This window comes from Takifugu rubripes, chromosome 5 (genome assembly GCF_901000725.2).
Source record: "Takifugu rubripes chromosome 5, fTakRub1.2, whole genome shotgun sequence".
Classification (NCBI taxonomy): Eukaryota; Metazoa; Chordata; class Actinopteri; order Tetraodontiformes; family Tetraodontidae; genus Takifugu; species Takifugu rubripes.
In genome coordinates, this window is record NC_042289.1 from 3,608,623 (window position 1) to 3,621,365 (window position 12,743).

The 12,743-nt window shown below is 44.4% G+C and overlaps 1 protein-coding gene across 3 annotated transcripts in view; it reads left to right on the forward strand.

The window, feature by feature from the left end:
• LOC101070192 (potassium voltage-gated channel subfamily C member 1-like) overlaps positions 1–12,743 on the forward strand; it is a 34,750-nt gene that overhangs the window by 14,384 nt on the left and 7,623 nt on the right. For 2 of the 3 annotated variants that reach the window (XR_003888550.1, XR_003888549.1), the window contains exons 2-4: positions 3,204–3,335; positions 3,631–4,492; positions 5,711–5,923. Coding sequence is in view for 1 of the 3 variants with exons in the window: in XM_011603687.2 (XP_011601989.1) it covers positions 3,204–3,335; positions 3,631–4,492; positions 5,711–5,923; positions 11,297–11,448 (1,359 nt within the window). In the remaining 2 variants the exon portion in view is untranslated. Of the gene's footprint in view, positions 1–3,203; positions 3,336–3,630; positions 4,493–5,710; positions 5,924–11,296; positions 12,724–12,743 lie in introns of those variants that run through there. The other variant, XM_011603687.2, reaches the window with a different exon arrangement.

Below are 12,743 nucleotides of genomic sequence, written 5' to 3' on the forward strand. Positions count from 1 at the left end.
CCATGTTGATGTTTCCTGATCCAAATCAATGACCCACTGTAGTGAGCCCCTGCAGTGTTGTTGCTTGGCAACCTGGCTGCCATGACAAGTCCTTCACACTTTGGTTTTATGGCAGATTACAGAAATCTGTGTCGATCTGGCCTCGTGTTAACCACGCTTCACATTTATTCTCCAAATCTCAGCAGATTTTTTTAAATTTTTTTTACATCCAAATGGCAAATTTTGCCAGATTTATGTGCTGAACGAGCTGTAATCCGATATAATCTGCCTGCGGTTGGTTCAAACTACGAGGATAACAAGCTTGTTATCCTCCTCCCAAGGCCGGGATGTTTTTCTCTTCTTGCACCAACTTCCACTTAGAACCATTTTATCTTTACATCCCTCTATTTCTTCTCACTTTTCTGTTGCTGACTTGCACCTTTTCCTTGCTGTTGACTCTCATCCCGTCTCTCCTTTTCTTTCTCAGCATTGACATCATTAGCCAAGTACTTAAGTAATGAGTATTTTCTAAGTCGCCGGAAGAGGTTTAAATGCTTTCTCTCCAACATGCTAACGGCGGCAAACCTCTACAGGACTGCACGGATGCTTTTAAACAAGTCTGTAGGTTTTTTCACAGCCTGACACTAACATGGCTGTTTTTAAATGCAAGCTTTGCTTTAAAGGTTTGCATTTACTGTAATCTGCTGTAATACAGCTGAAGCTATCGTTGTGTGGTTCAAAACTAAAAGATTCACTTTCAAATGTTTCTGCCAGGAACAATCAGCTTTGTGCAGCTTGGTCCAGCGTTCAGTTCAGACCGTGGCGCTGCAGCTCAGGTTGCTAAATGTGTTAGCGATTTACCGTTCGCCTCTGCTCCTGATGATGGAAACTACGAGTCATTTCATCAGGCCAGACATCTGCGCAGCTTCTGCTGAAAATAACCTTCCTGTGAAGCCATAAATGGAATCCAAAGCAAAGGATACGCTAAAAGTGGCTAAAACATACCTGAGTATGAAGGCACAGGATAAAAATTCTGTTCAGTTTACGATAGAGAACTGAAGGAGAGCAGTGGGAGAGAGAGGAAGTTGAGAAAAACACAGGAGATATGAGGGGTGCCGAGCGGCATGACAAAGAAATTATCCAGGGAAGAAGGGAAGGAAAGAGATTTAGGTCATTGACTACTGACAGAATCAAAGAGAATCCAAGACAGAATGACGGTAGATCATCAACATATAGGAACAAATGTTAAAAGGTTGCATCGAGCAGTTTTTGACCTGATCAACCTCTTATCAGATGCATCAACGGCAGCTCAAATCCTCTTAGACTGGCTGCACTCTTGCTTTTACCAATCCACTCAGATGCCAAATAAAACCTGCTCCCTTGCCAAAGTGTCTGCTAGCGTAGAAACAATGGGTCCATTTGGGGAGCAGCTGGCCTGAAGAACGTGTCTCTCTCTCAGAGAGCTTCAGATGAAGGAGCTCACTCCCTGGCTAATTGTGTCCAAGTCTATATTCAACATCCTTCCAAGATCATTTGTGCTGAGAACGTCTGGAGTGAAGAGCTGGATGAAGAAGAAGAAGAAGACATTGAAAAGAGGAGGCTTTCCGACCTTTGGTCCAGCCTAACAGGCTGTTTTCCGGCATTTGTGGGCATGTGTTGAAGAACATGTGGACACCCATGCTGAATAGGAACCATGACATGGACCCAAACACTGCTGAAATAATTGCTGCACGACTTACTGCAACACTTATGCCAAGACTAATAAAGGGTTTTATTTCACAAATGTGTCCTACACTTGTTTATTAAGCAGACAGTGTTATTAGACTGATGGATCTGATTCCATATTTATGAAAGGTGTTTTACTGTAAAAGATGATTTATGCAATCAAAAATGTGTGTGTGTGTGTGTGTGTGTGTGTGTGCGTGCGTGCGTGTGTGCGTGTGTGTGTGTGTGTGTGTGTGTGTGTGCGTGTGTGTGTGTGTGTGTGTGTGTGTGTGTGTGTACATTCAGGGCAGCTCTAGATAGCAGTATTAAATTAGAACATGATAATAAGCTGTGGGACTCGATGTGCTCCCAGAGGACTAGAAGAAGACCTCGTCCGTCAGACTTCATCACTGACCTGATACACACACACACACACGGACACAGATTTACATTTTCTTTGATTTGTGTCTAATATCGCACGGTCTCAATTATTAATTATTACTAGTGATGACAGAAGTTTATTCATCACGTTCCGTGACACAAAAATGCAACATTGTGCAACGGCATAAAACCAATTTACAGTGGAAATGTGCAGGGAGCCTATGAAACGTATAAACCACAACATAACAGAACTAGAAAACCAACAAATTGTATATTTTACAGTTGGGGTGTGTTTCCAAGGCCACATAGTTACATTCAGCACGGCCACAGAAAAATTGAGAACAAATCTGGGGAAGACATCCCATCATTGTTAGTGAAATACTCCATTGACAATCTGTATGTGTGTGTGTGTGTGTGTGTGTGTGTGTGTGTGTGTGTGTGTGTGTGTTAGGGGGGTTGGGGGGGCTTCAGTCAGCATTAAATATCTTATTTTGAAATATCAGCCTGTGACAAATGGGAACGTGTGTGTTTATTAGCATGGTTTATTAGCAGGACCCCGTAGTTGCCCGTAGTTTCTCCATTTTGTGTGTTGTGTTGTTAACTTGCTGAAGAGAAACAGTCAGTGTTCTAATGAGAGTGGACCAACCGGAACACAAACAGGACAGGGTGGAAACTGGCTGCGTATTAAACGTTGGGATAAATATCAATATCGATAAATATCAAACCACCACTGGGCTAGTGTTTCAGCTCAGAGTGATGTGCTTTAGCTTACAGTGTGCACATTTGGATGAACTGTCGCGTGCACGCACACAAACACATCGATAGGCTTTATTTATTCATTCCACACCAAACATGTGTATCTCATTACCTTTACACTCTGCATTCATCATCTCTTCTTTCCTTCTTCCATCTCTCAGACGGAACCGTGATCAGAGGAACTGCAGCAAACAGCCACCACCCCCCCGCCCCCCCGACTGAATCTCGTTATGCTCGCTGCTTTACATACGCTGCAGTGAACCAGACCCTCCCCCGCCTCCACCGAGAGCTATTAGATCACTATTAGAAGGTTTTAGAAGGTTATTGATAAGATTCAGAGGAACGCTGATGTGCTGGAATGTGCTGTGTCTCTGTCTCTGCAGTATGTGGCCTTTGGCTCACTCTTCTTCATCCTCCTGTCCATCTCCACTTTCTGCCTAGAGACCCACGAAGTCTTCAACACAATCTACAACAAAACGGAGAACGTCACTTTTGGGAACAGCACGAATGAAGAGGTAGAGGGTGTGTGTGTGTGTCTGTGTGCGTGTGTGCGCGTGTGTGTTGTGACAGTGTTAAAAAGTGATGTAACCTTTGAAGACTTGTATTGTGAGCCAGTTCCCTTTGCTAAAGCAGTTGTCTACCTGGTAGGACAGAGAAACCCTGCTGGATTGTGGTCCGTCGCAGGACTGGGTCGCCCACCCCTGCCCTTCTGCATGTTGGGGGAAATCCTTGCTTTTTACCCTTATTTAATGAAGTGGGTTTTTCTGTGGTGTAAAACTAACGCTGTTTCTTCTCCTTCTTGCCCTACAGATTGTATATGAGGTGGTCACGGATGAGTGGCTGACGTATGTGGAAGGCACGTGCGTCATTTGGTTCACCATAGAGGTGTTGCTACGTGTCATCTTCTGCCCAGACAAGTCGGAGTTCTTCCGCAGCCCCCTTAACATCATCGACTTTGTGGCTATTGTGCCCTTTTACTTGGAGGTGGCCCTGAGCGGCCTCTCTTCCAAAACAGCCAAAGACGTGCTGAGCTTCCTGCGCGTGGTTCGCTTCGTCCGTATCCTGCGTATATTCAAGCTGACCCGACACTTTGTCGGTCTGCGGGTCCTGGGCCACACCCTGCGGGCGAGCACCAATGAATTCCTGTTGCTTATCATCTTCCTGGCGTTGGGTGTCCTCATCTTTGCCACTATGATATACTATGCCGAACGCATCGGCGCCGACCCCGGTGACCCGACGGCTGCAGCTCATACCGACTTTAAGAATATCCCCATTGGTTTCTGGTGGGCCGTGGTAACGATGACCACTTTGGGCTACGGGGACATGTTCCCCAGGACGTGGTCGGGAATGTTGGTAGGTGCCTTGTGCGCCCTGGCAGGTGTGCTGACCATCGCCATGCCCGTGCCTGTCATTGTCAACAACTTTGGCATGTACTACTCCCTGGCCATGGCCAAGCAGAAGCTCCCTAAGAAGAGGAACAAGCATATCCCCCGAGCACCACAGCCAGGCAGCCCCAACTACTGCAAGCCAGATGCGCTCGCCATGGCGACTGCCTCACCTCACAGGCTGGTGGGCAATGTACTCTCGCCAGGCATGGTGGGATCAGGAAGCATAATGGGCACTGGTGACTGCCCACTGGCACAGGAGGAGATCATTGAGATCAACCGGACAGGTGAGTGCGCCTTTCACACCCACGGGGGCTGAATCACGTTTTATAGTATCAGAGACAAACTTCCACCATGATGAATCTTAAAAAAAATCACTAACGTTTTAAAAACACTGATTGATCAGGTTTGCTTCTCGTTTTTTCTTTGTGGCGTTACTGAAAGCTGCATTAGCTGTAACTGAGTGTTCTCTGGTCGTTGAAGCAGGTGATATACGGAGGTGTGTACTGCCCCCTGCTGGCCTCCTGTGCCATTGTTTACCTGTGTACATCTATTGGCTGTAATCAAAACAAGTCACAGCAGAACATTTTACTTTGATACTTTAACCTGGAAAAGCTCAAGTGATGAATGAAAAGGGCATTTCCCACAGTTACAGTGTAAAACAAAGACGTTGGATTCTCAACCTTTTCCATTAATTTGTGCACCAAGCAAATGATCAGAGCTCAGATTCCAGGCTCTCAACTGCTGGGAGGAGCATTTGTCTAACAGGTTTTGAAGCTGTAAATAACTTGCTGATGTCCTCGTTCTTCCAAGAGCGGCGTACACTAAAATAGCTTTTAATTTAGGATGGGAGAAGTAATAGGGAGGAGAAAAAAAGACATTTTCTCAGCAGATTCATCCTCTTCTGCTCACAGCTCGATGCTCCACCGCCAAGGCTGTCATGTTCCGATAATCCAGGATTAGGTGCATATAGATGCACAGAGAGCTGTGGCTGACATTGATCCACACCAAGGCATTTCTGTTTCTGTGTGTGTGTGTGTGTGTGTGTGTGTGTGTGTGTGTGTGTGTGTGTGTGTGTGTGTGTGTGCTTGAATACTTTACTATTTATTTCCATCAGTAATGTCCAGACTGTCTCATCACCACAGCATCTGACACGTTAGCTGATTCCTTCCTTCCTTCCTTCCTTCCTTCCTTCCTTCCTTCCTTCCTTCCTTGCAATACCATTCATTAATATTTGTCCCCTCACCCAGAACTCCCCCCCCCCCAACACACCTGTATTTGATGTGGTTCACTGGTGCTAAAGAGTGTCATGTAGCTCAAGTTGTTTTCATCCAGAGGTCAATGTCAGCCATTTTAGAGGAAAACAAAGCACATTTAAAGCTAATTCAAATGTTTAAAGAACATCAAAGGTTTTAATTACTTTCGTCCATCTTTCCTTCCTTTTCTCCTTCTCTGTAATCCTCCTCTCCCCCCACTCTATCTATCCATCCCATCCTTTTTCTCAGACTCCAAGAAAAATGGCGACGCGGCAACCAACACTGCGGCCTTGGCCAATGAGGACTGCCCCACCATCGACCAGGTCCTGGGGGACGAACGCAGCCCCGCCACCGGGGGCCTCGGCTCCACCGCCAGCCGGGAACGCTACCCGCACGACAGGGCCTGCTTCCTGCTGAGCGCTGGCGAGTTCCAGCGCACGACTGACGGGAATGTCCGGAAAGGTAGGGAGGGGGCAGGACCGTGGATCTCTGTGGGGGGGGGGAGAGCGCAGTAGACTGTTTTGAACCAAACTGATGTGCTCTGAGAGAACACTCACAAACAGCAACACACACATGAGCGCGGTACACACAGTTACAATAATAATAATAATGATCATAAGAATCCTGATGTGGACCAAAGGTGAAACAGTTGTTTCTTTGGGCCCAAATCACACACACCAAACTTCCTTTTAGAGTTATGCTAATAGAACAAACATAAAAAAAAACCCTCTATCTTCTAACATCTCAGAGAAAAGCAGCTCCCACTGTGTGTCCCATTCCCATCTTCAGGCTGCAGCTAAAGCCCCCCCACCATTGCTTCTTACACATTGTGCGTGCTGCAGAGGTGCTGCAGAGGTGCTGCAGCGCTGTGCAGACGCTCCGTCGCTCCGTTTGCTCTCTCACCGGTCCAGACCGGGCCTGTGTGGTCCCACCGTCCCCTCTGCATCCAAACCCAGCAAACATCCTTCATGCCATGGTGGTTAGCGGATAGCTACCGTTAGCACCGTTCAGATGTGCTCGACAGAGGTAAAGAACGCATCATTGTGCCGATCGGCAGATTATTGACAGACCAGGGGCCCCGTTACTTCATCCACATGCACTCCTTCCATTCCAAGGCCAAAGTGCAGATACCCTCGGAAACATACATGAATTAGGCCCTCTGGTTTGTAATAATAGACGTCAAATTAATCCAATTAGTTTTGTCCCGTCAACACGTTGTCAACAAGCTACTTCGATGACGATCGTGACATGAAAATCTGCTAAATGACGTAACTTCAAGGAAAGAAGTGATGAGTTTCGAGTTTATTTTACTGTTTATGTTTATATAGATTTATGAATCAGTTATATCTGACAACTTGTGTTGGCCTCGTTCTATTCTTTCAATTGACAAATCTATACTCAACGTGATTTAGTACCTTTTAAAATACAGAGGAGATTTTTCTGGCGTCGCTGAAATTACGTTCTGCTCTATTTTGTGAATCCAGGCCAAGCTGAAGATTATTGTTTGACACTTTTATGCAGACATTACTCTAATATCAGGCACAGAAGGCAATCTTTAAACATTAATGTTGTTCTTCATACAAACAGCCCTTGCTTGTATTCAGACATAGACCTACTGTACACAGAAACAATTAAATACAGCTTCTGCCGTGGTTTTGGATGTGCTTATGACTCTTACATTTCTAGAAATCGTTTGCTTACACGTATGAGATCAATTTCACAGATTTATTACGGTAATCTAGTTGTAAATGATGAGATTCTGGCTCCATCCTCATCTCATGGCCATTTCAAGAATCCAAACACATACGTATTTTATGCTTTTCCTGTATCTGAGTCCACTGTCATTCCGTCCGTTATTAACCAGCACTAACAGAGACACGCGAGCACAGCAGGGGGGCCACGGCATGTTGGCTCTGTGTGACCAAAACAGCTTCTGAAACGGTGCGTCTTCGGGGTCTGATGTGATTGCTCGTCCCTGTGGTGTTTCTGTCTCCCCCTTCAGGTTGTTTCATGTGCCTGTACGTTGCCTCTGGTCACCTGTGTCACACTATCCATCTGTCTGTCTGTCTGTCTCTCTTTGTGTTTGTGTCTGTTCGTCCGTCTGCCGTTGTCTGTGTGGGTCTGTATTCTGGACGCAGCTGTCTTCCCCTCCTCCTGCTCCTCCTCTTCCTCCTCCTTTTCCTCCTCCCACCCAGTCTCCTCTCACTCTGGTACTTACAGATAGCGGCGGGCCGGTCAAACCCGTCTGCTTTGCTGGTTCTGATGAAACAACAGGGCTGGGCAATATAACAATATACTGCAAAATACTATCTGATTAGGTTGAAAAGCTCTCAATGGGACCCTTTTTTGCATTATATTGTGTATCATTATATAAAGTTAATGTGACCTTTAGTCTGAGATACCATTGTCAGTGTTTAGCTGGGTTTTAAAAGGTTTATTTACAGTAAAATTATGATATTTTCTAAAATTATCCGTGCGTTTGGCGTGTCTGAAAATCCACCTTACTGCTCCTTCTTTGTTCCCTTTTGTTGTACTAAATGGGATATTCCTGGACGTTACAGGGCCTTATTGCCCAGCCCTGAAGAGATTTTGCCCGATTTGTTTCCATGCTGAACTTGACGGCTGCTTAAATCTTTTTCAAAACTCACAGATCAGCATGTGTCTCATATCACAGGTAAACTCTAATAACTGGGTTAATGAACTGGGTAAACTTAAATTAAATGAAACGAGCAGTGCTCAGTTCATCATTGTATTGGAAAGGCACCAGAGTGGAAGTGGCTTCTGCCCCCTGCTGGGGTCTCCACCCCGCCAGGGCAGTGAGAGCTGGTTGCTCATTCGATGGAACCTTTTTTGTTGTGCTGTTGTTGTCTTACGCCTCCTCTGGAACCGAGCTCAGGTCAGTTTAGCAGTGCCGCCCACACAGACCTGATTGGATCGGGAAAAGTAAACCTGTCATTTTATTTGGAAAATATAGAACTCAAAATATTCTTGTCTTCTGTGAGATGAGCAGGATCAATGCAAAGGTCCACACCTACAAAATGACTGAAAAAAACACGCAAAACCTCTGCTGAGCGGCAACACGGGACAGAAAGAAAGACGGGCCGACCTTTAATGAGGTTAACAGAAGGGCTGTAGCATGAGCAGAATCGGGCTTGTGGCTGCACATCTAAAGCCGTCATCTGTTGTTCGTCATCCATAGAATTGGACAAATGTTTGTTTTATTGTGTTTGTTTTTACATCAGCTAATGTATACTCACACAGTCATGCCAAAACACCATGACAATATAACCCGAGCAAGATGCATCATCAAAATCGCTGCCAGACATATTTTTTTAACCACTGGTAAACCCACAAATAATAGGAGCCTGAGTCCATTCCCACCGAGAATAGACCCGGGGTCGTGACCTTCTGGTGCATCTCTTCAGGTGTCAGAGTGGGTGCTGATTAAACTAAGAAACCCAGATGTTTGTGGGTTTCTTGGAGATTGAAAACAGGTATCGAAATCCATTTCACTGTCATCTGATTATGCCACTTAAACAAAACGACACCCAGCAACTTTCTTTAGTACAGCTGCTCTTCATTTTATGTACATGCTTTCCTCATGATTATGTAAATCGTGTTTCTTAAATACTTCTACAACCTTCTTCTCACACTAAATGTGTTGTTTTATCTTAAACTGATCAGTTAGAAAAGAGATCTGTTAGATAATTGAGATTTGACTATGTGAGGCCTAAATTTTGCATTATCTTTATGAAAGTCATCAGAAGGAACCACCCAACAGATCATACTGCCAATTGTGGCGATGTTTGGGATGGCCCCGCCCACTCAACATTTCTGACCAATCACGCAAGACTTCCTGGACACTGACTGAGAAAAAAAGTTCAGCTTGGCTGATGTGTCGGGAAGCAGCTGCAAGAACTCCTGAGACCAAAGGAGACAATTGTCTATTCTCAAGTACGTAACAGCTTTTATAAGCTGCATGGATTTTATGGAGCTGAAGCAGCTGACAGTATGTAATTCCTGACATTACAGTAAAAGTAATCACATCCTGCTGCCTGCGGCGCTGTGAGTGCAGCAGTGAAAATATTTCACCCTTTACAGCAGCCGGACAGTGAGGCAGCTTCAGAGGTCCACAACCAAGGCAGGAGGAACCGAACAGCTACAGTCAGCGTGCCGCGTCCGAACGTTATGCTAGCTGTAGATGCTAACCGATGGTCAGAGGTAGCCACACCAGCAGCTGGTGATTTAGCTTGTGGAGCCAACGACAGATAAAAAGGCTAATCAATGACACGTTTGGCTGTTGTTTTATTCATTAGTTAATGTTGCTCAGGCAGATCTGCACTCTGAATCAGAATCAGCACTGATCAGGGATCAGCTCACTATAGGCCGCTGCTGCTGGAGTTGCACTCTATAATTATTGATCCCAATCAATCTTCAGCTGTTTTTCTCTCTCTCTCTTTCACTGTGTGTGTGTGTGTGTGTGTGAGTGTGTGTTCCAATCAGCTAAGAGCTACTGTGAGTGCTACTGATTCATCCCCGTGGTGACAACTCCCAGTACTGCAAACACAACTATCAGAGCTCAGTGTTTGCTGATACACAACAGACATGCACAGATACACACTCATCAAGACTGAAGCAAATAGAACATTAATTCCCAACTGACATTTTACGATCATAACGCGTGACTATCAACAGACTAGCACCCTTTCAGAATGCAATGGGTTCACTGGTTACTGTTCCCCAATTATAATGGATTTAATTATATTAGTAATATGAGACTCAATGATCAGCGGTGTGAGCGTGGTTTCAAAAAGAAATTCACAAATGCATGTCTCACTTAGCAATGTATTTATAAAATATCTCATATTCATAACAAGGCCTTTTAACGAGGAATAGAAGGACTAGCGTCCAAACTGTCTGAATGCTTTCATCATTCCACCGTCATGTTTTGATTCATCAATAGTTTCTTCATTTACACTGAATTAAAAATCAAATAATTGACTGGTGTAGTAAAAAATATATCAATTTTCAGGGTTCCATTAAAAATAGCCACTAAACAGGGGAAATAATGGTCTAAAATTCAATTTTCCTGAAAAATCCATTCAAAAACCTTTTTTAATTTTTGAATTCCAACAGCGCTGCAGCCAGAATATTATTATAAATATTCCCTGTCAGACCGACCGTCTGTCTTTCTTTCTGACGTCTTCCTGCCTAAAACTAAAATAAATTAAAGTCAGACGATGTTCTTTTCTCGGGGTTTTGCGTGTTTCTACCTCTGTGCTCGGCTCCAGATGAGTTTTGCTCCGGGTTCCCCAAAACTTCCTGTTTCCTGTTCTGTCTTTGGGAATCTCAGAGCAGACGGTCCAGTGGACACACACATACACAACATGTAGCGGCCTGTATTGAACTGGTCACACTGGGTGAATCCACTGGATTGCTGCATCCTCGCTCCCCCACACAGTTGATGTCGGTGTGAACAGCACCACCCGTATCTGAGGGACACTGTCACATCTGAATTTTGTAACCAATATTCCTGTTCTGTCCTGTCTCTGTCTGTCTGTCATGTGTCTGTCCCTCCACTCATCTGTCTGTTCTACCTCGTTTGTGATTATTATCCCCATTTCCTGACCTTGTTTCCTTTTTTAACTGCTTGTGTAACAAATGGTTCATATTTGCTCTTCCTCTTGTGCAACATCACATCAACGAATCCACCATCGCATCCTCTTCTTCCATAAAACCGTCTGTATGATTATGTTTTAACTTTCTACCATATCATGGGAACATGGAATGACCCCCCTCATAATCTCTGCCTCTCCGCCCGTTGCTCTCATGCAGCCACGGGTTATGAGAAGTCACGCAGCCTGAACAATATCTCCGGGATGACGGGCGCGCCGCTGCGGCTCACCCCCATCACCAACTCCACCTTTGAGCCCTTTGAGCCGCCTGGGCTCAGGCGATGTCACTCCCCCATCCCTTCCATCTTGTAGTATAGCGGACAGGGAAAGACAGACGCCTCAGCAATAGCGACAATATTTTCCCCTGGAAAACAAAGAAAACACTAAGTTTGAAGTCTTAATAGAGAAAACAGTTATTTTAGGCTCTAGTCCACCAACGTACCAATAAGATCCTGGGTAGAAGCTTCAGCAAATGTATTTTAAAATAGACACGCACTAACACACCTGCCTTACTAACAGGGCTAGAATCTAGATTAGTTTAGACTGAAGTGACCAGTTAAAGTCTAGCTTCCCCTGTGATGCATCTTGACTGCACTTGGACTACGATGCTTTAACTCTAGCTGTGAATAAAACCATATTTCTGATATTATACCTCAGAATACAAACCTCCGCTCACACACGTCACTGCAGCATGTTCAGTTTTATTCAGGATGATCCAATGGTTATACCAAGAAGCTTAAAATTACATTTTTTGCAAGACTAAAAAAAATTAATATAGGTTCCCTGAACATAGTTTAGGTTTCTTCACACAAAGAACCGGTATTCCTGAAGGGCACAAACTAAAAGCCAAATCTCAGCTTTTACTTGCATGACGTGCAGAAAAGAGCAGAACATTATCTCCACAATATTGTCACATTAACAGAAATCTGTTTAAATAACTGTTGGACCATGGTTTTTTTTTCTAACTAAAAATGGAGGGAGACAGTATGAAAGTGTGAATCTTAGTTCCAAATGCTGCACACCTTCTTAAATTCTTTTACTTTTATCTAAGTGTAGGATAATATAGCTTTCTGGGTTCTGATTACCATTAGCCTACACACTCGAAACACGCTAGCATAGCTAGGATGGTTCAGAACACAACAGTGGCTTTTAAAGTTTGTTTTTTCTTAAAGCTGGTAACTTCTTTTTTTCGACTCTTGAACAGCGTTGGACTTGCTTTTCCCCTTTACTTCCAGTTTTACGTTAAGCTACACAACTAATTTGTTATCATTTATTAACCCATATTATTATTTTAATATAAATGTAACCCAATCACTTGATGTTTGTATTACCAAAACCACATGGAAGTTTTATTTACCCTGATGGGGTAATTGGCCTTTTTATCTGGGAAAAAAAACTGGACACAGCAGCTAAGACTGTTCCAAGTGCGGTCCATCCCACCATCATCAGCAACTGTCATCAGCACCATCGCCGCCATCAGACTCCAGTGTGACTCAGCAGCCAGTGGCAATATTTTTCAGTTCTCTCCCTTTTTTCGGCTTCTCTTTCTTTCCCTGTTTTTTGCTCCTCCTAACCCCCACCTCCCCCTCCTCCCAATCCTCCCCCCT